The sequence below is a fragment of the Carassius auratus genome, chromosome 27 (assembly GCF_003368295.1).
Source record: "Carassius auratus strain Wakin chromosome 27, ASM336829v1, whole genome shotgun sequence".
Lineage (NCBI taxonomy): Eukaryota > Metazoa > Chordata > Actinopteri > Cypriniformes > Cyprinidae > Carassius > Carassius auratus.
The window spans coordinates 2,772,891-2,792,839 of record NC_039269.1 but is presented as its reverse complement, the minus strand read 5'-3'; the positions used below and the strand labels follow the sequence as shown (position 1 = coordinate 2,792,839).

The following is a 19,949-nucleotide window of genomic DNA, read 5'->3' as shown; positions in this document are numbered from 1 at the left end:
TTGCTCTTGTGATTCGATTCAACATCCCTTTACAGAATTTAGAAATGTGTACAAATCATAAACAAAAAATGTTTAAAAAATGTTCTCCTTTACATTGCTTACACCAAAACCATTCGATCTTTTATCCCTTACCACCATCTTAGAAAAATACTATAAATGCGCTTTCAAATGCAATTCAGTTCAGATACAAATATGGAAAAGCACTCTACTCTACTTTGAAAGTGTTAAGGACAAATACATGGACACTTCAGAGAAAGAGATTGATCACATTCAGCTATTTCCTCCACATCAGCAAACACACACTCTCACACACATAGAAACACAAAGCGTCAAATACTCGTGAGGTTTTCTTGGAAAGAGGCAGAGCGTGTGTTCAGAGAAGAGTCCGTAAGCTCACTTTGACACTCTGTGAGTAGTATCCCTTTGTAAAAAAATCCTAAAATGTTCCATAAACTCCAGCTTTCAGAGTTAAAAGCACTGGTGGCGTTTACCCAGATACTCACGTCTCCGTCCTATCAGAAGAGTTCAGAAGAGTTCAAACTGGCAGCGGTCAGCTATTTCTACGAGGAGCTCGGGCAGTGTGAGCAGTGGTGATGTGAGCGGGCCGTATGGTTAGTTTTTTCACAAGCGATTGTCGACAACTGCAGTATTCTTCAACTCGCTGACTTGTTCTGCAATATCACATTGTGGATTATACAATCAGTGTGAGCCCACCCACAATACCCATCATTTAAAACGCATCATATTTTATTAGGTTGTTTGATGGGACAGAATTAATCAGGTCCATTGTAAACTCCAGTGCATAGCAATCAGGCTTTCACTGGGCTTTACACCCAATAGTTGATGGCTTCTGGTGCCCTCCAGCCTTCTATTGGCCATTCTTTCAGCCAATACGATTCACATGGAGAAACCCGTCCAATGGCTGCTTTGCAGCGTCTCATTTTGGTGCACAGATTTGAGAGGATTTGTTTCACCACATCAACCCATCATCTTCAAATTTGGCAAGAAGAGGGAAAGATGAGAAGGTTTACATGGATTCTCTCCGCTCATCACTCTTGTGATTTCCTCTTCTGCTGCATTAATTTATTAATTTGGCACTTTTTTCTCTCAATCATATTGTTTTAAAGGTAGAAAATGCAAAGTGTGTGTGTGTGTGTTTGCATATAGTTGTGTTGGAGAGAACGTTTCAAACTGTAAGAGTGTAAAAATGAATGTGTACCATTTATTTCAATCCCGGGAAGTGTTTTTTTGTTGTTGTTGTTGGCAAGTGTGTCTGTTTCACACATGAGTCTGCATTCTCTGCGTGTGTCTTTGAGAGTATTCTGTGGGCGGAGTTGAATATGGAAATTGGGCGGAGCTGGGGTATTTTCCCGTGTTAGCGTCTTGACTCGTCCCCGCCCCTTGTCCCGTAGGATACATTTCATAGGCTGGTCCTGCCTCCAAAGGCGGGGCGAAGCCTAACCTGTATTGAGGTGTTGTTGAGTAAGCATAGCTGTCAAAAGCCAGCGGATTGGTTGATTCCAGCAGGCCACGTTCTCCGGAATAGTCTGTGGTCTTGGACACAGGGTTGGGCGGGGCTTGGATTTGTGATGCCCTGGCAATGGTGTTAAAATGTGTGTATGTGTTGTGCGCCATTCGGGAAGCTGGCCTGGGCTCGTAACGGCCTGTGGGTGCCGGGTGAATGTTGGGCACTGGGCCGCCGGCTGTCGCCGAAACTGAAGCGGGATTCAGTGGCCGAAATTCCTGGTACAGCAGGGAGCGGGTAGAGGTGCGGACCTCGTCATGTGTCGTAGCTCGAACGTTGTAGTAGCCGTTGGTGGGGTCCTGAAATGACAAAAATATATTTCACTGATATAATATATAGTATTTCACAAATAACAATGCTCAGGTAAGTTTCATGGGTTAAACTCAGCCTTTGCAATCTGCAAAACTGAGAGCTTTGTGTGAGTCATCACACAAGTTGGTCATGTTTTGCTGAAATTTCACAAATTTACTGTTTTCTCTTTTGGTGACCATTTATTTAATCAAAAATTCAGTCAACAATCATTAATATAAATAATAATCAACAATCATTATGTTGATTACAGTTATGTTGACAACTGTAGTGCTTCTCAATATATTTGTGGAAAGTGTAATACATTTTGTTCAGTATTTGATGAAAGTATAGCCTTACTGACACAAAACATCTGGGAAAAACTATTCAATGTATATTAATAATATGTATATTTTAGATAAATAATCCTATAAAAATGTTGGACCATAGCTATAATACTTCTTCTGTCTGTGTCAAACATTAAAGGTAAAGCGTGTAATTTCGGCACCACCAGCATCAGCAACAGGACTGGAAAAATAAGTACAACTTTCAAGAACATTCCTCCTGTTTTCTATTGGTCAGGCAAATAGATAGCCCCGCCCCAAACTCACAGCATTGGTTGAGCCAATGCTGGTTAGGGTCTCAAAGAGTGAAATATTTTGATGGTGCCACAGTATGTTTTTACACTTTCAGAGGCAATCAACCTTGTTATTAAACTTAAACTTAACAGCATAAAGTTAACTCAAATTCCAAAACAATTGTACACTTCTCCTTTAAGTATAGCATTGATGTTTATATGCACCTGTGCTGTTTCTTACCTTGGGCTCATACTCCTCCACCTTGGGCTCCACCGTGTCGCTCTGGACGTCCTGCTTCAGGTCCATGTCATCTTTGAAGGGCTGGGTGGAGGGAGAGAGGGAGACAGAGGGAAGAAACTAAACCATCAAACGACAAAACACACACACAGAGAGAGGGAGGAGGAGAGAAGGAGAGAGAGGGAGGAAAACAGGATATCAGCTTTATCAGTATTAGTGAAGAATAGATATTCTATAGATTGTGGTGGAAAGAAAGTCTTTCACCATTAGAAACTTTTTATTTTCAGATTTATCTTTTATCTATTCAACAGTATCTTTCTTTAATTCTTTCACTGTTATGGATCAAATTAAGCAGATATGGCCCATTTTTGAAAAGCACTAAAACTGGTATGTTTACATGCACTTTAATAGTTTGATTTGAGTCAGACTAAATGCTCATATAAATGGTTGACTAAAAATGTACCAATCCAGCTTTTGCTGCCAAAGCTGGACTAGATAATGTAATTGTAGAGATTTTATAGAGCAGTTAAACTATATTCAGAAAACACCAGATACTTCTCGCAACAAGTAATTGTTCTGCTTACACTTAAAGCAAAAATGCAGCACAACGGAATATAATCAGAACAATCACAATATGTTTGATATTTCATACTACTACACTGCCATTCAGAAGTTCATGATCAGTGACATTTTCTTATAAAATAAATGAAAATGAATAAATTATAAAGAAAACTTTATTCAGCAAGCAGCCATTAAATTTATCACAAGAATAAAAGCTTTCTATTTAAAAAAAAAGGTTCTTCTGAAGTTTCTATTAACCATATTTTTGAGGATTATTTGATTATCACAGAATATTGCACAGCTCAACTGCTTTCTACATTGATAATAATAAAAAATAATTTGTAGCACCAAATCATCATATTAGAATGTTTTCATGAGGATCTTGTGACACTAAAGACAGAAATAATCATCTATTACAAGAATTACATTTTCAAATATATTTCAAAATCATATAATATAATATTACTATTTTGCTGTATGTTTGGTCAAATATATACAGTTTTTATGAGCATAAGAGACTTTCAAAAACATTTAAACAATCTTCCAGACCCCAAATATTTGAACGGCAGTGCTTCATGGAGAAACCAAGTGCCAACAGAATTTCTCGTCACACTTCTCTCTTGTTAGTTAGGTCAAAAGGTGAGCTAACCAAATTTTAACATGACTTATGACTTGTGTGCAAAATACCCCTAGTATCGTTAATTTTTTAAAGATGTCTTAATTTCTTTATTTTTAATTATGACAAACAATGTCTGACCATATAATTATGAATGTTATATCAGTCAGCCTGACAGTCTAATTATGCTATAGATACTCACAGAATACATAGCTTTTACCATTCGTGTAGCTGTGGAGGCGCCGGCAGCCTCTTCCTCAAGACTGTGAGTTTCCTTGTTGACCGTTTCCACCTTAATGTCTGGCTTCAGCGTGACTCCACGACGACCTGCAAGCATTATAGATCACTGACTCAAAGCCTCACATCATTTTAATAAATTAAATGATTTAATGGCTAAAATAAATCACAGCAGTTTATAGGCTATGGGCGGAAAGAAAGATTATGATTTCACTAATTTTATTGTTAAAAGACTGAAGCAGGCTATTCCATAAAAAGGTAGGGCACATAAATCTTTAGCACGTGTCTCATTAAAATGGATATTTTGCATTGCCTTTAGTCGACGTCAAAGATATAAAAAATGAAATAAAAAATGAAATAGAGCATAAAACAGTTTTTTCCATAAATGGAAAAACATACTGAGAATTTTCTTCTGTTTCTGTAAAGTTTGCTATTTTCAGCAAAGTTTATTCTAATTTCAGTTTTTTTGGTTTTGTTTAAAATGTTTAAATTTAGCATAAATTATAGGAAGCATATTTATTTAACTGAATATAAATGCATATAAATACTGTATATTACAATTAAAATATCCATTATTTTCATTTCACACAACTGGTGAGGGAAGAGTATTAGCAAAAATGTTAATAGTAGCTCTAAAAATAGAATTATTATTTAAATAAATTAGCAACATATATTGTGGTAAAATATGATTAAATTTCTGTCCTGTAGACACACGGGGGCGCCAAACCATAATCAAGCATTTACACTTTTTTCCACCATTTGACTTTCAGAGCATTGCCTTTTAATACACATGTATATTTATATTCTTATATTCTGAATTCCAGTGATAATTTGGACAAATGCATCACAAGCAAATGAACATGAAACAGATGCACACATACAAAGCCACACACATATACAGTCTACTCACTGCCTTTGCGCTGTCGATACAGATAAAATATCAGAGCAAACAGGAGGAGCAGAAGCAAAATAGAAGATCCAACAGATCCACCTGCTATCACACCTACAGGCACTATATCTGAGAGAGAGAGAGAGAGAGAGAGAGAGAGAGCCATTAACACACACACACACTATACAGACATTTATATTACCTAAAGATGCTATGTCTAAGTCAAAGACATTACCTACTACACACTATGTGAGAGAGAGAGAGACCAATGAACACTATATCTGAGAGAGAAAGACCCTTATACATTTTATATGAGAGAAAGTAATAGAAATAATATCTAGAGATGCTAAATTTTAGAGAGAGGTATTATATGATGGACATGATATGATAGAGAGATATAGGTATTATATCTATAGCTTTTATATATCTGAAAAAATGACACCTAGAGGCAATATATCTGACAGAGAGGCCAGTAATTAATATCTACAGACATAAAGGACACTTATAGATATTATATCTACAGCCATTATATATCTGAGAGAAAGACACCTACAGTAAACACTACACTATACTTAAACATTACACTATATCAGTGAGAGAGACAAACAGGTATAATACCTACACATGCTATATCTGAGAATGAGAAAGAGTGAGAGAGATAGAGGTGTTACGTAACTGATATAGACCTATGAAAGTATGACTTCTCTATATCTGAGAGAAAACGAGAAGAGTTATACCTACAGTCACTATACTTAAGAAAGAGACAGTGGGAGTGTTTCGTCCTGACCTGTCTCCTCCAGCGTGATGATCATGGTTCCTGGTCCAAAGGCGTTCCATGCCGTGCAGTTGTAGGTGGACTGGAAGTCAGACTCCATGACATTATTGATGGTGAGGGTGGACAGAACGGCGCCCCCTTGTGACGCAGGGCGGCTCTGCTCCACTGTGTACCTCTCCAACAACGTTCCTCTCTCTTTTTCCCACACGTTCTCCTTCCAGGCCCAAACCTGCAGAAAAACACGTATGCATTCACACACACATTAATAAATACACACACAGGCTGGGGTTCACAGGCGTTGCAGGCCTTTCAGGATTTTGCTCTGAACTGTGGGAGAGCAGATAGTTCATACAAAATGAATAACACTCCATCAAATATTCACAGCGCTAATGTCCCACTCAAACTGACAACAGAGTGACAGTGAGAGCGGGAAGGACGAGAGGATGAGGAAAAAAAAGCATATGGCCCACTCTTCTTTCCTCTCCTCCACTTTCTTTCTCAATTATTCCATTATTCATTATCTCATAAGTACTGTCTTCACATTAAGGCCAGTCCTGTTGTGTCATGTCTCATTATCCAGAGATCCATCAGACAGAGAAAGAGAGCAACAGAGGAGTGTGTCTCTATTACTAAACTCATGCATAATAATACTATTATGGGCAAATCTAATTTTTATTTAATTTTTATACCATTTAATAACTTGCTTAAATATTACTCCAAAAGCTCATTCCATTTCGTTAAAACTTTTCATTTATTTTGAATTATTCAGTTTAATTTTTAACTAGAATTTTTCCCCTATATTTTCACTATTCTTGGTTTACTATTTGAACTAGTATGTTTATTGATAATTTAGAAAACTAGTATTGTATTTGTTAATATATAATAATAATTTTTAATACTGCTATTTTTATTTAACTTTTTATGTTATTTTATTCAACTGTTGTTTTATATATATATATATATATATATATATATATATATATCATAATGTATGTATTTTTTCATATTATTTATATTATTATATATAAAATAAATTTTATATATTATATATTTTTATTTAAGTTTTCTTTTATAATTAATTTATTTGAAACCATTCCCATTCTTAATACTATTAATACTATTAAGTTTTTGCCATTCTTTTATCATTAAAAAATGTAAATTAACAAAATATATTGTTAATATTACTAATATTATATAAGTTAAATACTATTTGTTTTATATTAATAATTTTATTCGGTTTTATTTTATAGAGCTGTTGTTTTATTTTGTTTTATTATAACCATTCCTTTTTTCTTGCTAATATTACAAATTGTTTAAATGTGAGAAAGGAAAAGAGTGACTAGAAAGGTGGTTGAAGGAGAACGATAAAGAGGAGGACGTTGACTAGAGGACAGGTGGAAGGAAGGAGTGAGAGAGTGAAGGAAGGAGGAAAAGAGGCAGAGCGTTGAGTAAAGTGCTGAGATTGTTAAAAGCTCACTCATTTGTCTGTCATGTCATGTCGTCTGCTGGTGATAATCGACACTGAAAGGTACAGGACTTTGTTCTGCGCCATCACTCTTTTTCTCCCCCTCCCCGCCAGCCCTCCTCATCTTTCATGTCTCATTTGATATTTTCTTGACCTCTATTTTTCACGCTTCTTTTGGCTCTCTCTCTCTCTCTCTCTCTCTCTCTCTCTCTCTCTCAGTATTCAATCAAGCATAGTGTAAAGATGATAAAGGAAGGACGGAAAACAAGTACAGTATGGACATCAACAGAATACGTAAAGCTGAATAAAGCTGCTTTATGTCATTTCTGCACTATTAGTTATATTGTCAATGCATCAGCAGAACATCCTACTTGTAAACAGGAAGATCATCCCTACCTCAAAAACACAAACTTTAAAGCTCTAAAAAAATGAGACATTTCTTTACTAAAAAATCTTGATTATCTATTCAACATTTATTTAGTATCTGCACAATGCATGAAATCACAACATGCCACATGTCCAGAATAACCTGTTGTAAAAGCTATATTATTATTTATGTAGTATACAGAGTGGGAATTCAACTCACGATTTTGTCCGGTGGAGGGGTGCTGGCTATGTAGCACTTGATCTCCCCCTTCTCTCCTCTCACGGCATACTGGACCAGCTCGCTCGAGATGATTGGAGGACCTGGACACCCAATCACAGCATAAGAGAGTCATATCACACTTTTCAAATCTAGACAGATTTTTGTGTAGTTATGTACATACAGTGTTACTGACCATTGACTGTAAGAGTGACTTCTGTTTCTCCAACACCAATTCTGGGAACGATGGCCTTACACACGTACTGTCCTGCATCTGCCTGACTCACAGACTTCAGGAATAACTGATTACTATTACTGAGGACCTGATCAACAAAAAGAGTTGAAGAAAGAAAGATGGACTGCATTAAAAATAGTCAATTGACGAGTGTTTTTGCTGAATGTTTCCATTTTTTGTGTGTGTGTTAGAGGTAAGTGCACTTTGTAAGGTGTAGGAAGCATTATCTAGTGTGCACTGACCATACTGGAGCCCTTCTTGGTCCATGTGAGGGTGAGCGGAGGATTTCCTGACCATTTACAGTTGAGTATGACATCAGAGTCAACATCCACTGTTACAGGCCTCGGCTCCACCACCAAAATTGGACCAACTACATGAGAGAGAGAAAAAAAGAAGGTTATAACAATTTACTAAAACAATTTAAACTGAAAAACAAAAACACTAAAAGTTATTCAAATTTCCCTAAATGCAATTATGCAAATTGGCATAAAAAAAAATTAAACTGCATTTGAATAAAGACAATGGCAAACTCATACAGTATAACATAAACCCAAGAGTAGACCTGTGTGGTAGATCATAGACGGATGGACTAAGATACTCACAGTGAACATCCACCAAAATACTGACGTTAGTGCTGCCCACCGCATTAAAGACCAGACAGGACACAGGCTCAGTGAAGAACGAGTGATCTGCTGTCGTCTCAAACACACTTTCTCTCGCTCCGTCCAGAATCACGCCCCCCTTAGCCCACCTACAACACATTAGGCTTATTATAGTTTACTAATGCAGAAAAAAATAAATGAAATAAAATATAAAAACACTTAAACTTATTGTATTTCAGCTATTGGCCAAGACAACATTTCTCCTTTTCTTGAGGTACTAAAATAATTAAAACCAGAACTTGAATACAAATTAATAAAAGCTATACTATACATATTTAAAAACAAATAAATATATAAAAATCTGCGGGGCAGCCAGGTCTGAATTTTCTCTGTATGGTGTATGTGTTAGTGTGTACAGCCACACTACACACTAACCTGTAGCCCATAATGGGAGGGTTGGCAGTGGCCTGGCAGGTAAATTTAACTCGCTCTCCTTCTAGAACCGAGCGAGGCTCTATAGACAGGATGACTGTAGGAGGATCTGGAGAGAGATTGAGAGGTCATTAGAGCACTTCTTTTGGATATACAGTATGCCAGCACAGCAAAGAATCGTATTTTCCGGACTATAAGTCGCACTTTTTTTCATAGTTTGGCTGGTCCTGCGACTTATAGTCAGGTGCGACTTATTTATAAATTAATTTGACATGAACCGAGAGAAATTAATCAAGAGAAAACATTACCGTCTACAGCCGCGAGAGGGCACTCTATACTGTTCACTGCTCCTGTAGCCTACACTGAGCAGCATAGAGCGCCCTCTCGCGGCGGTAGACGGTAATGTTTTCTCTTGGTTCTTGGTCCTGAATAAATGCGACTTATAGTCCAGTGCGACTCATATATGTTTTTCCCTCATCATGACGTATTTTTGGACTGATGCGACTTATACTCAGGTGCGACTTATAGTCCGAAAAATACGGTAGGTGTACAAACACTTACGGTGGACGTTGAGAGTCACGTTGGCCCTCTTTCCCAGTGGGGCGGCCAGGTTTGAAGCTACACAGGTGAAATTTCGTCCTGTGTCTGTGTCCACTGGCTGGATCTCCAGAAAACTTTTTGTGGTCACCCTCTTCCTGTCCGCTAACACCTCCTGACAGATAGATAGATAGATAGAAATAATGTATACCATCTGTTCTCATACATGTGATTTTCATGTTATCTTGATTTGCTTGTGTGCTCACTCACAGTGCTGGTATGGGCTCCCTCCACTATGATCCCATCTTTGTACCATTCTATTGTTGACAGTGGCTTTGCTCCTCGAGACACACAGGTGAGGTTATATGAGGTTCCTGCTGTCAGCAGGATCTCTGGAGAGCCCTCGATAACAGGACCTTCAGGAGGAACTACACAGATAGACAGATAATACGCTGAAAGTGCCTTACACACTGGGCACACAGATAACATCTAGAACTACTGACACATATACGGTATTTTGTTTTCTTTTAAATATTGTGTACTATGCACTATTGTTCAAAGGTTTTTGGGGTCAGTAAGATTTGAAAAGAAAATATTTGTATGCATCAAACTAATTGAAAGAGATGGCAGACATAATAATAATAATAATAATAATAATAATAATAATAATAATAATGTTTCTTGAGCATAAAATCAGCATATTAGAATGATTTCTGAAGAATCAGGTGACACTAAAGACTGGAGTAATAAGGCTGAAAGTTCAGCTTTTACTATAAGGAATAAATACAATTTCAAAATACATAAAAATTTAATTGTATAATTGTTTAATTGTACTTGATGAGTATAATATTAAAGACATTACAAAAATTCTTTCCAAGCCCTTTCTTTTAAATAAAGAAAGCAAAATGAATTCTTTAGAAATATAACCTACTTATTGTGTGTTGGTGGCTATGTTTGGACTGCCCCGTGCATACTGTATACTGCATACTGCATACTTTTTAAAAATTATTAAGGTTATGTGCCAGTGAATATTTAAAAAAGTAGTATATTACAGCCTTTTCACTGCAACAATCCCAGATATATAATGACTTTTGCACTCAATTTTGGCTCAAATTGCTTTATGTGCATTCATCACACTGGAAATGGAAACTTTTTAAGTTCAGTGTATTGCATTTTAAGTAACAGTGTTCCACACACTGTGCTGTTGTTTACTGAAAAGCAGAAGAATTGAATGCAAAGCAAGTGCATACTTCTTACATTATACATCCTGTAAAAACACTATAATGGCAGTATGCTGTTCTGCTCTTCTTCAGTGTGTACTCACTCAGAACAGTGAGTTTAGCTCTTCTGGACCTCAGAGCAGCTTCAGTGGCTTGACACTCGTACAGGGAGTCATCGGTCAGGTCTGCTGATGTGATCTCTAGGTTATACTGCCCAACATCCAAAATACGCAAAACACGGTACCGTGGCCATGCTGAAACACACACACACACACATAATCATCACACTAAATCACGGTAAAATGTTTTAATGCACTTATCATTTCAGATGAGATAATATTGTGCTGCAAAAGCCCCAGCAAACCTTGTATGTACAGTCAGAATTCATATTTATTTTGCCTTCATATTTATACAGTCAGTTTAGCCAGTCATTGTGATTATATGGTGGATTGCAGGACATGTGTTTGACACCAGAGGGCAGCACTCCAACACATTGGCATTCAGACTGCACTCTCTCTCTAGCACACACATTATGACATCATCGATCTGGATACTAGGAGGACAAAAGTATTGGCAATGATTACATCATCCTTTAGCTCAACCAATCAGCAAGCAGATGCTTAACCTGTGCAAGTGTTTGCACATCTATATGTGTATGTGATTAGAGCGGACAAGAGCAACACGTCCAAAAAAAAAAGGGAAAAAGAGAAAGCGAGACAGAGGACAAAGAAAGAAAACGGCAATGTCTGGACAATGAATGGAAAAAATATGTCTGATGCCTCATTTTAAATGGAGGAGAGGGAGAAATCTAATGTTGTCTGAATGTTGCATTGCAACATTTTATATGTTGTATAGACATACATAGAGGCATGAGGCTTGACAGATTTCTGCGCCAAATTCCAAAAGAATTTGTATCATTGAAAATTAGGCTGCATAATTGGACACACTTTAGCAGAAATCATGTATTCATATATCTAAATCTGGACAGTAATTTGTTTTATACTGAAATCCAGTCATCGTACCCATCCTTTTGTTACTCCAAACTAGAATGACTAGATACAACTAAAATGCATGGTGATCGCTAACTGACGCAGCTGCAATTTTTCTTGCTTTATTCATTTAAAACCATGTACCCTTTAATGCTTAACCAAATTTGTACTGCTAAACTTTCCTGTCCTGCAATCAAAGGTAGTTCTTTTATTTTGGTCTTGTCTTTTCTCACCTATAGCTCTTATTGAGATGATACTGTCACTCATTTCCCCTCTACAAAAGGTGCATGATGCTCTCGGTTAGTGTGATCTGATGTATGTGTGTGCGCTCACCCCTCAGATCTTCTCCGATGCCAAGAGCCAGTCCGTCTTTGGTCCACTGTACAATGCCGGTGTAGTTAAACACCACGCAGGACAAAACTACTCTCTCCCCGATCACCACAGACTGATCCGCTGGCTCCTGAGAAAACCGCGGGCCGCTGAACACTGACAGACACACAGAGAGAGAGAGAGACAAAAATGAGCTTATATTACTGTACACTGTACATGGGACACTGTAGATTTTTTCACACTTTTATGAAGATTTTCTTTGGTTTGCCATAAATTTTTGTTAAATACTTCTAACTCAAACCTAGAAAGAAACAAATTAGATTTAAATATTTAAAAATATCTAAATACTGCATTTGAAGACATGAACATTTGTAAAAATACCCAGTAAAATTGTGAAATATATTTTATAATTTAAAATTACTAATTTCTATTTCAATATATTTAAAAATGTAATTTATTCCTGAATTTTGAGCATCATTACTCCAGTCTTTGGCGTCCAATGATCCTTCAGAAATCACTAATATATTGATTTAGTAAAAAAAAAAAAAAACATTTTCTTAATGTCAGTTCTGAAAACAGTGCTAATAAATAACTGTGTGGAAATCGTGATAATCAGGATACTCTGTTGAATACAATGTTCAAAAGAAAAACATTTATTTAAAATCTTTTGTTACATAAATTGACTGTCTTTTAACCAAGGAGTTCATCACAAGGGCATTTCACCATGCATTGAAAATACTATGACATTTTTAACCCAATCCCTAGTTAATTGTCAACCTAGATGTTTTGTGTTAATCAATATCTTATTTTAATATTGATTAAAAAAATGAAGATTAATAATAATAATTAAACACTTAATTTTAAGGTCCAATTCACGCCATTAACAAAACACTATAAATTTTGCCTCAAACTTTTCATTTGCTGCTTCTTAATAATTAGTAACTTAGGTAGTTGTTAAGTTTAAGTATTGAGTAAGATTAGGGATGTAGAATATTCACACAGAATATGTGCTTTATAATTAATAATAAACAGCCAATATGTAATTAATTAGCATGCTAATAAGCAACTAGCCAATAGTGAGAATTGGCAGTGTTACCAAATCTTTTGACAAACACGTGCTACCCAGACTCTTACAGCCACATCCCAATTTTTCAACCCTTACATCATCGCAGAGATATTTCTGAAAAATCCCATCACTCTCTCTCTTCCTGCCTCTCTTTCTCCTCCGGCACATGCCACTCCTCCAGGATTATTGGTAACAGTCCAATTTGCTAATTAAGGCAAAACTTTAATAAAGGGAGGGAGAAAAAAAAGAAAAGGTGCACCTCCAGAGGATTACATTTACAGCCATAAAACAAAACTCTTCATCACACTTAAAGGAACAGGTCACACCAAAATGGAAATTCGGTCACCATTTACTCCAGCAAACTGATAATTAAGAATGTGCTGGACACTCTTCTCCATATAGTGCAAATGAAAGAGGGATGAAGCAGTCACGCTGACTTTGCTGCTCCATGGAAAGTCATACAGAAAGTCAAGGACTCTGGACATCCAGTTTCTGTCATAAAACCAGCATTCTCTCTTTGCAGCTGTCCATGCATCATGATTGGACTGCGGTAGACATGACGTCATGTCTTTGCCGCACAGCTGCTTATGACAGCGCTTAATGACACTGGCCAGTGTATCAGAATACTCAAAGCCAGCTTCACTCGGTTAACTAGTCATTAGTCATGGAAAAGTGCCCTTAGAACAAAGACACAACATCTGATGTCTGATTCATCGACTGATTCAACGTGTGTGTGTATATTTTTGAAAACTCTGAAGTATTTCCAGATGCTACAGTATAAGGAAAACATCCCTGAAGTGGTGCTGCCAAATGTTAAGCATTTAGAAAAGCAGAGCCAAATGCAAAACGTCATGGAGAGAAAGAGATAAACAGAGAATGACAATAATGTACCCTATAGCACACAGAGACACAGAAACAAGCTTTTAATTATGTGCCGAGAGAGGTAAGCAAGAATACATGACTTAGTCAAATGGTCTCAGACGGAACATTCATCTGTCCACATCTTTCCTCAGGGCAAGTCTTGCTCTAATTTTGCACACGGACAAATAAAACTCTATTTTGTGTGGGTGTGTGTTGTGTGATGTCCAAAACTATTTGTGTGTGAGTTCTAAAATTCATGTCTAGTCTACCTTAGGCACCAAAATATTTACATCTCCAGATTAAAGGGATAGGTCTCACAAATGAAAATTTGTCATAAATAACTCACCCTCAAAAGTTGTCATTTGTGTTCTAAGGATGAACAACTAGTCTCGGTCTCAGACGTAATGCCCACGGGCTGTTGGCTAGATGTCTGATGCATATGGGACACAAAAGTGGGAACACTTCAGGAGCTTCGAAGTCGTCATCGGATTGGTTGAATTATACATGATTTCCACGAGACATGTGTGTCGCGTTCTTCAATGGTCCGCCTGGAAACAAAGATACTGTGGCGCCCTCACGAAAGAAGAAAGCCATCGTGTTTACAACTGTGATGACGAGCGCTTATCAGGATTAACTACTCGTTTGATTTTCAAAAGTATGTGAACGACAGTGTTTCAGGTTCGGAATGGCATGAAAATAATTTATTGACTATGCACAATTACTTCCGGTCATTTCCAGCCTCCTGCACTGTGCCTACATAATCCATTCACAATTTGGAGAAGAGTTTTGTTTGTCTAAAATGACCAAACATCCACGTATACCAGGAATGACAAACACAAATTTTTAATGTACACGAGAAAATCCGTTAAATTGTGCTGCTAGGCATTGCTACGATTGACAGTGGCAATAGAGGGAGTCATCTGATGAGCCGATGTCAAAATAGAGCTATGCATTAAGCGATTCAGACTACAAAAACTACAGCAGCATGTCTGTGTTGGATAAACATGGAACATTTAAAAATATTCAATGCATTATTTATTTGTTATAACTTATTAATTTGTATTTAACTATGTACTGTAGGTAATTAAATAATTCTGCATTATAGGCTGTTGTCTGACATTAATTATTTCTTTAAATGACAAGTGACAACTTCCTGCACTTGCTATACCTTAGTGAGATAAAGTACTACCTTTGTTATATTTATTTTATAATAAATCAAAAGACGTGAAAAAAACTAGGGTGTTGAAATGGCAGCTGCAGCTAATGAGTGATCCAGAACAGAATGTGTAATAGAGTAAGTTGACATGCTTTAATGTTCAAAAAACACAGTATTTTTCAAATACTGTACATTATTGTAGGTCCTCTATGCCCCGCCTCTTTCAAACATGCCTTTCTAAAAAGTCCCTCCTTCCGACAAGTGCAGTCTGCTCTGATTGGCTAAATGACCCAGTGCATTGTGATTGGCCAAACACCACAAGCACTTATCGGAAATGTAACACCCCCTTTCCAAAATCGTGATTTTCATCTTTTAAAATAAATATAAAGACAGTTAATAATGTCTTTAGTTTCACCTTCAGTTCAAGCCCAAATGGGGAACAGAGTGGCATGACAGACAGAGTGATGAAGCTCGTATGTGTTTGCAGTATACAAGCCACAGACGGTTAAGATAGCTGAGTCCACTGTGATGTGACCCTGTCTCTCTCTCTCTCTCTCTCACACACACACACACACACACACACACACATAAAATGATCAAAACTCCTCATTTGAAAATTCAGTAGCAACTACTTAAACTGCTAATAAAACATATAGCTGATTCAGAAGCGCCAGATTGTCGTAGCAAAGTGAGAATGAGCTCCTCTCACGAAACCTTCACGAAACGGTCGTCCATAAAATGCGTTGCTGTTCTGTTGTAAGTAATCTTAAAGATTCCTAAATGCATCTACTTTCGAAAGGCCAAATAAAGTGCTTTCGCATAGATACACACAGCATCTCCCTGACATGACTGCTTCAACACTGTGGTTACTGAAACCATGACGCCTTTGTGTGAACATTTGGGCGGCATTACGCAAATCTTTCCACACAATGACGTAGAAATGTGTGGGCGTGGTAAATTTAGGGGGGTGTGACTTTGATAAATAAATATAACATTTAAAACACAAATAAAGTGGTTATATTTATAATAAATATTTTAACCTGCAAAACTGTATTGTTATTATTATTATTATTATTATTAATAATAATAATAATAATATTTCCAAAATGTCCAGTGATATTGAAACTATTATGATATTTTGTCTTAGATTTTTTCAACCCATTTTGACAAATACTCAAATTTCCCTTCCATCTGTTTCCAGCCATATTTTATTAACTCTTTCATTTCATTTCTCTGTAGCGCTATTTGCTTTTTTAGAGTAGTAAATATGCTAACCTCTCTGCACACATCAGATCTCATTAACATCAGTAAGTGTGTGTGTGTGTGTGTGTGTGTGTGTGTGTGTGTCCTGTTGTGTATGTTTGACATTCTCTCAAGGTATCTACTTGTTTTACAGTATGTGAGTATCTGTATGTGTAGTTCTGTTTCTTTTTCTATGTCATGTTTATTGATCTCTTTAAGGGGAAAAATGTGTGAATAAAGCTCTCCCACTTCTCTATATCCCACTCATTCCTGAGGGAAATGTAAGTTAAACAGAAGAGAAAACACATGGATACAATTTCAATTTTTGCATTTTACAGTACTTTCAATCCTTCTTCCCGCTCTGATTTCATCCCACTCTTTAAATATCCTCTTCTTTCACCTTACTCCTCCTTCATTCACTCTGTCCATTCATACCTACATGTCTCTGAGTTGATGGTGGACACTTGCATCCCCTCTACAACACAGGCTACGCATTTCTACACCTTTGCAATTTTCTGCCTTCCCACCCGTCTCTATTTTTCCACCATATCCATCTTTCTTTGTTCTTGGTCTCTTTGAACTGGAAGAATTTTAATGTAATTCAGAAAGTTCTAACACATCCTGATCAACCCTTGTGTTATTATTTAATATTTGGCTTCAATTATACTTGGGGATTTCTCAATTTTTTTAGTGTCTATTTATACAGGTCCACTTTGCCAGTAGGTGGCGACAAGTGACTGTTGAGTCATTTGCTCAAATTATTCATTCAATCATTTAGGGGCCCCTCACATAGAACAAGTTTTTGCATTCTACTGCATTTTCCATGTAAAACTTGCTAAATGGACAGTGACCCTCACGTCTTTTATGGCATCTTGAAAATGACAAATGTGTTCTGAAAAATGTGGCACTCAAGTTAAAAGTAGGCAGTTGAAAAATTAAAATAATAATACCTTGCAACTCTGCATATTTTTTCCATTTGTCTGTACATCTGGCATTGTTTCTCATGAAAGTTTCACTGAATCATTTACTCAATTGATTTGTTCAAAAACACTGAATCATTCACTGAATCTATACTCACTGCTCCTTTTCTTTGTCAGTGGACTGACGAAACTAACAAAGTAACTATTAATGCAGTTTTTTAAATTGTAAATTACATAATATTATATAATCAGGATATAGCAATTCTTAATAAAACTGAAAAAAAATCTAAATGTATAGGTTTAAAAATTAAACAATGTATTTAATAAAAAAAATCTGATTTAGTCTGAGCTGGCACAATACAATTTAACACATAATCTATTAAATATTATATTAAAATTTTAACTTTGAACAATTAAAAAGTAAAATTTGTAACACTTTAAGGTTCCATTAGTTAATGTTAACTACTTTAGTTAATATGAACTAAGCAAGAATTTGCATCATTCTACAGAATTTATTAATCTCGGGTCCATTGAATGCTTGAATTTGATTGGCTGACGGACATTCTGAGGTGTACGATTATTTTCTGGGAAATGCACAGCGAACGTAGTTCCAGGCGGCTCTCTTGAACGCATTATATCACAGATCCATATCATTTCGCGTATTAAAAACTTTAATAACTGTCACACAGTTTGGTGTTGTCAGCGCTAACATGATGATTTTATCAGTTAGCCTATATAGTGTGGCAACTTAAAGGCTACACATGACATTTCCCACTAGCGAGGTCCTAACAGTGATGTTAGTGACGCTGCAGCAGAAGACTGTTGAGGGATGCACAGAGGTATGTTAGCCTAATTCACACAAGCTCTCTCTCTCTCTCTCTCTCTCTGTGTGTGTCTCCATCGCCTCTCTTTCTAATAACTTCATTAATAACTACATTAGAATGCTATCAATGGCTCAAGCCTCCATTACCAGCTTTAAAATTACGTTTTGGAACTAGCAAAGGAGGCGTTGGATGAGATACGGAAGAAATAATCCTACTCACAATAGCCCTTTAAGTACAAAAACCAGACGAATCATATCATCTGATCGATGTTTTCAGGTGTGGTGACCGTAGTATAAGCAGAATAATTGACTCCGGGCCATTGAATTACTAGAAAAAAGAAGCACACCCAGGTGTAAAGGCATAATGACTTCGGGTGTGGATTATTTTTCTAATAACTCAACGGCCGTCATCAATTATTCCTTACTTAATGTTAATTTTAAACATTTATAATTCCATTATTCAAATCAAAAGTTTTGCTTTTAAACATTAGTTAATGCACTGTGAATTAGCATGAACTAACAATCAATAACTGTATTTTCATTAACTTTAACATTAATTTTAACATTTAATAAATTAATAAATGTAGTAATAAATGTATTGTTCATTGTTAAATACTTTAACTAACATTAACTAATGGAACCTTATTCTAAAGTGTTTTAAATCTCAGACATATTCAAGTGTATGTAAATCATACATACTATGTATTCACCAAAAAAACAACAACAACAAACCCAGTGCTCAAAAAGTGTACACACACACCACATGTGCTTCTGTAAACAACAGCATGTTGTGTACAAGGGTAACATGCTTCAGGACATTCTGCAAAACCCCCCCAAATGTCACTCAGTGTGCTATGGGGCCTCAGGGGGACCCTGTGACCCTCGACATTAGCAGTGGCACAGAAACAGGACGGTGTAAAAGATTTGCCAAACGCCCTTCATTTCATTAATATTTCATTTCGCACATCCCTCCCGTCCCAAGAATCCCAAATAAACAGACGCTCGGAGGAGCGGATGAGAGAGAGATTTAACCCCAGAGAAAAGCCACTGAAAAATCTACATCTCCTCACAACTATATGTGTGTGTGTGTGTGTGTGTTCATATCACTAATGAAGCAGCCGAAATGATGATGAAATTCTGCTGTTTCTCCACTTTGAGCTGTTGCAATGCAGAGGAGCGAGCGTGAGGAGTGTAATGAGTGCTGAGCAGGAAGAGAGACGAAAGAGAGTGTCCTGTGACTATAGCGGTCATAATCTGCGTTTGTTTAGTTTCTTGAGGCCTCGATCCACTGACCTCTGTGTTTCAATAGGCTGTTAGAAAGGTCAAAGTTCATCTCCATGGGGTGCAGGACACATGAGGACAGTCTGTCTATCATATTTTCTTTCCTTTCTTTTTCTTTCCTGCATGGCTCCTCTGCTTTATTTTCAGCTTTCATCTTTCCTTCTGGTATGTGAACTTTCCTCCTTTATTTACCTCTCCCTCTATTTCTCCCGCTCATCCCAACGGTCCATTTCCTTTTTCCATCCATTCATCTCACACACACACACACACACACAAACACACACACACACACACACTTTCTCTTCTCGGCATTGAAAGAATGTGAGGCATTTCCTTTACCTCCTCTCTCTCTGTCTCTCTTCTTTCCTTCTCTTCTTCAGTTCCAAAAGATTTGTATCTCACCTCATGTCTCTTCCCCTCTTTTTTCAGTTTTTGTCTCTTAATTAGAAATTTGAGAAAACGTTGGCTTTCAGCATCAATCACCTTTGTGCAACAAACACA

General features: G+C 36.8%; 1 protein-coding gene across 4 annotated transcripts in view; it reads right to left on the bottom strand.

Annotated features, from left to right (window-relative positions):
- Positions 1 to 1,254: 1,254 nt before the first annotated feature.
- Positions 1,255 to 19,949, bottom strand: part of LOC113045085 (kin of IRRE-like protein 1) — a 31,090-nt gene continuing 12,395 nt past the window's right edge. The window contains exons 2-15 of one of the 4 annotated variants that reach the window (XM_026205233.1): positions 12,103 to 12,255; positions 10,885 to 11,034; positions 9,831 to 9,988; positions 9,585 to 9,735; positions 9,027 to 9,132; positions 8,592 to 8,740; positions 8,232 to 8,359; positions 7,951 to 8,077; positions 7,758 to 7,858; positions 5,719 to 5,935; positions 4,953 to 5,060; positions 4,008 to 4,132; positions 2,632 to 2,712; positions 1,255 to 1,824 (exon numbers count right to left, since the gene is read on the bottom strand). In XM_026205233.1, coding sequence (XP_026061018.1) covers positions 1,279 to 1,824; positions 2,632 to 2,712; positions 4,008 to 4,132; positions 4,953 to 5,060; positions 5,719 to 5,935; positions 7,758 to 7,858; positions 7,951 to 8,077; positions 8,232 to 8,359; positions 8,592 to 8,740; positions 9,027 to 9,132; positions 9,585 to 9,735; positions 9,831 to 9,988; positions 10,885 to 11,034; positions 12,103 to 12,255 — 2,300 coding nt within the window. In that variant the 3' untranslated portion in view covers positions 1,255 to 1,278. Of the gene's footprint in view, positions 1,825 to 2,631; positions 2,749 to 4,007; positions 4,133 to 4,952; positions 5,061 to 5,718; positions 5,936 to 7,757; positions 7,859 to 7,950; positions 8,078 to 8,231; positions 8,360 to 8,591; positions 8,741 to 9,026; positions 9,133 to 9,584; positions 9,736 to 9,830; positions 9,989 to 10,884; positions 11,035 to 12,102; positions 12,256 to 19,949 lie in introns of all 4 variants that reach the window. The other 3 variants (XM_026205235.1, XM_026205231.1, XM_026205232.1) reach the window with 3 other exon arrangements.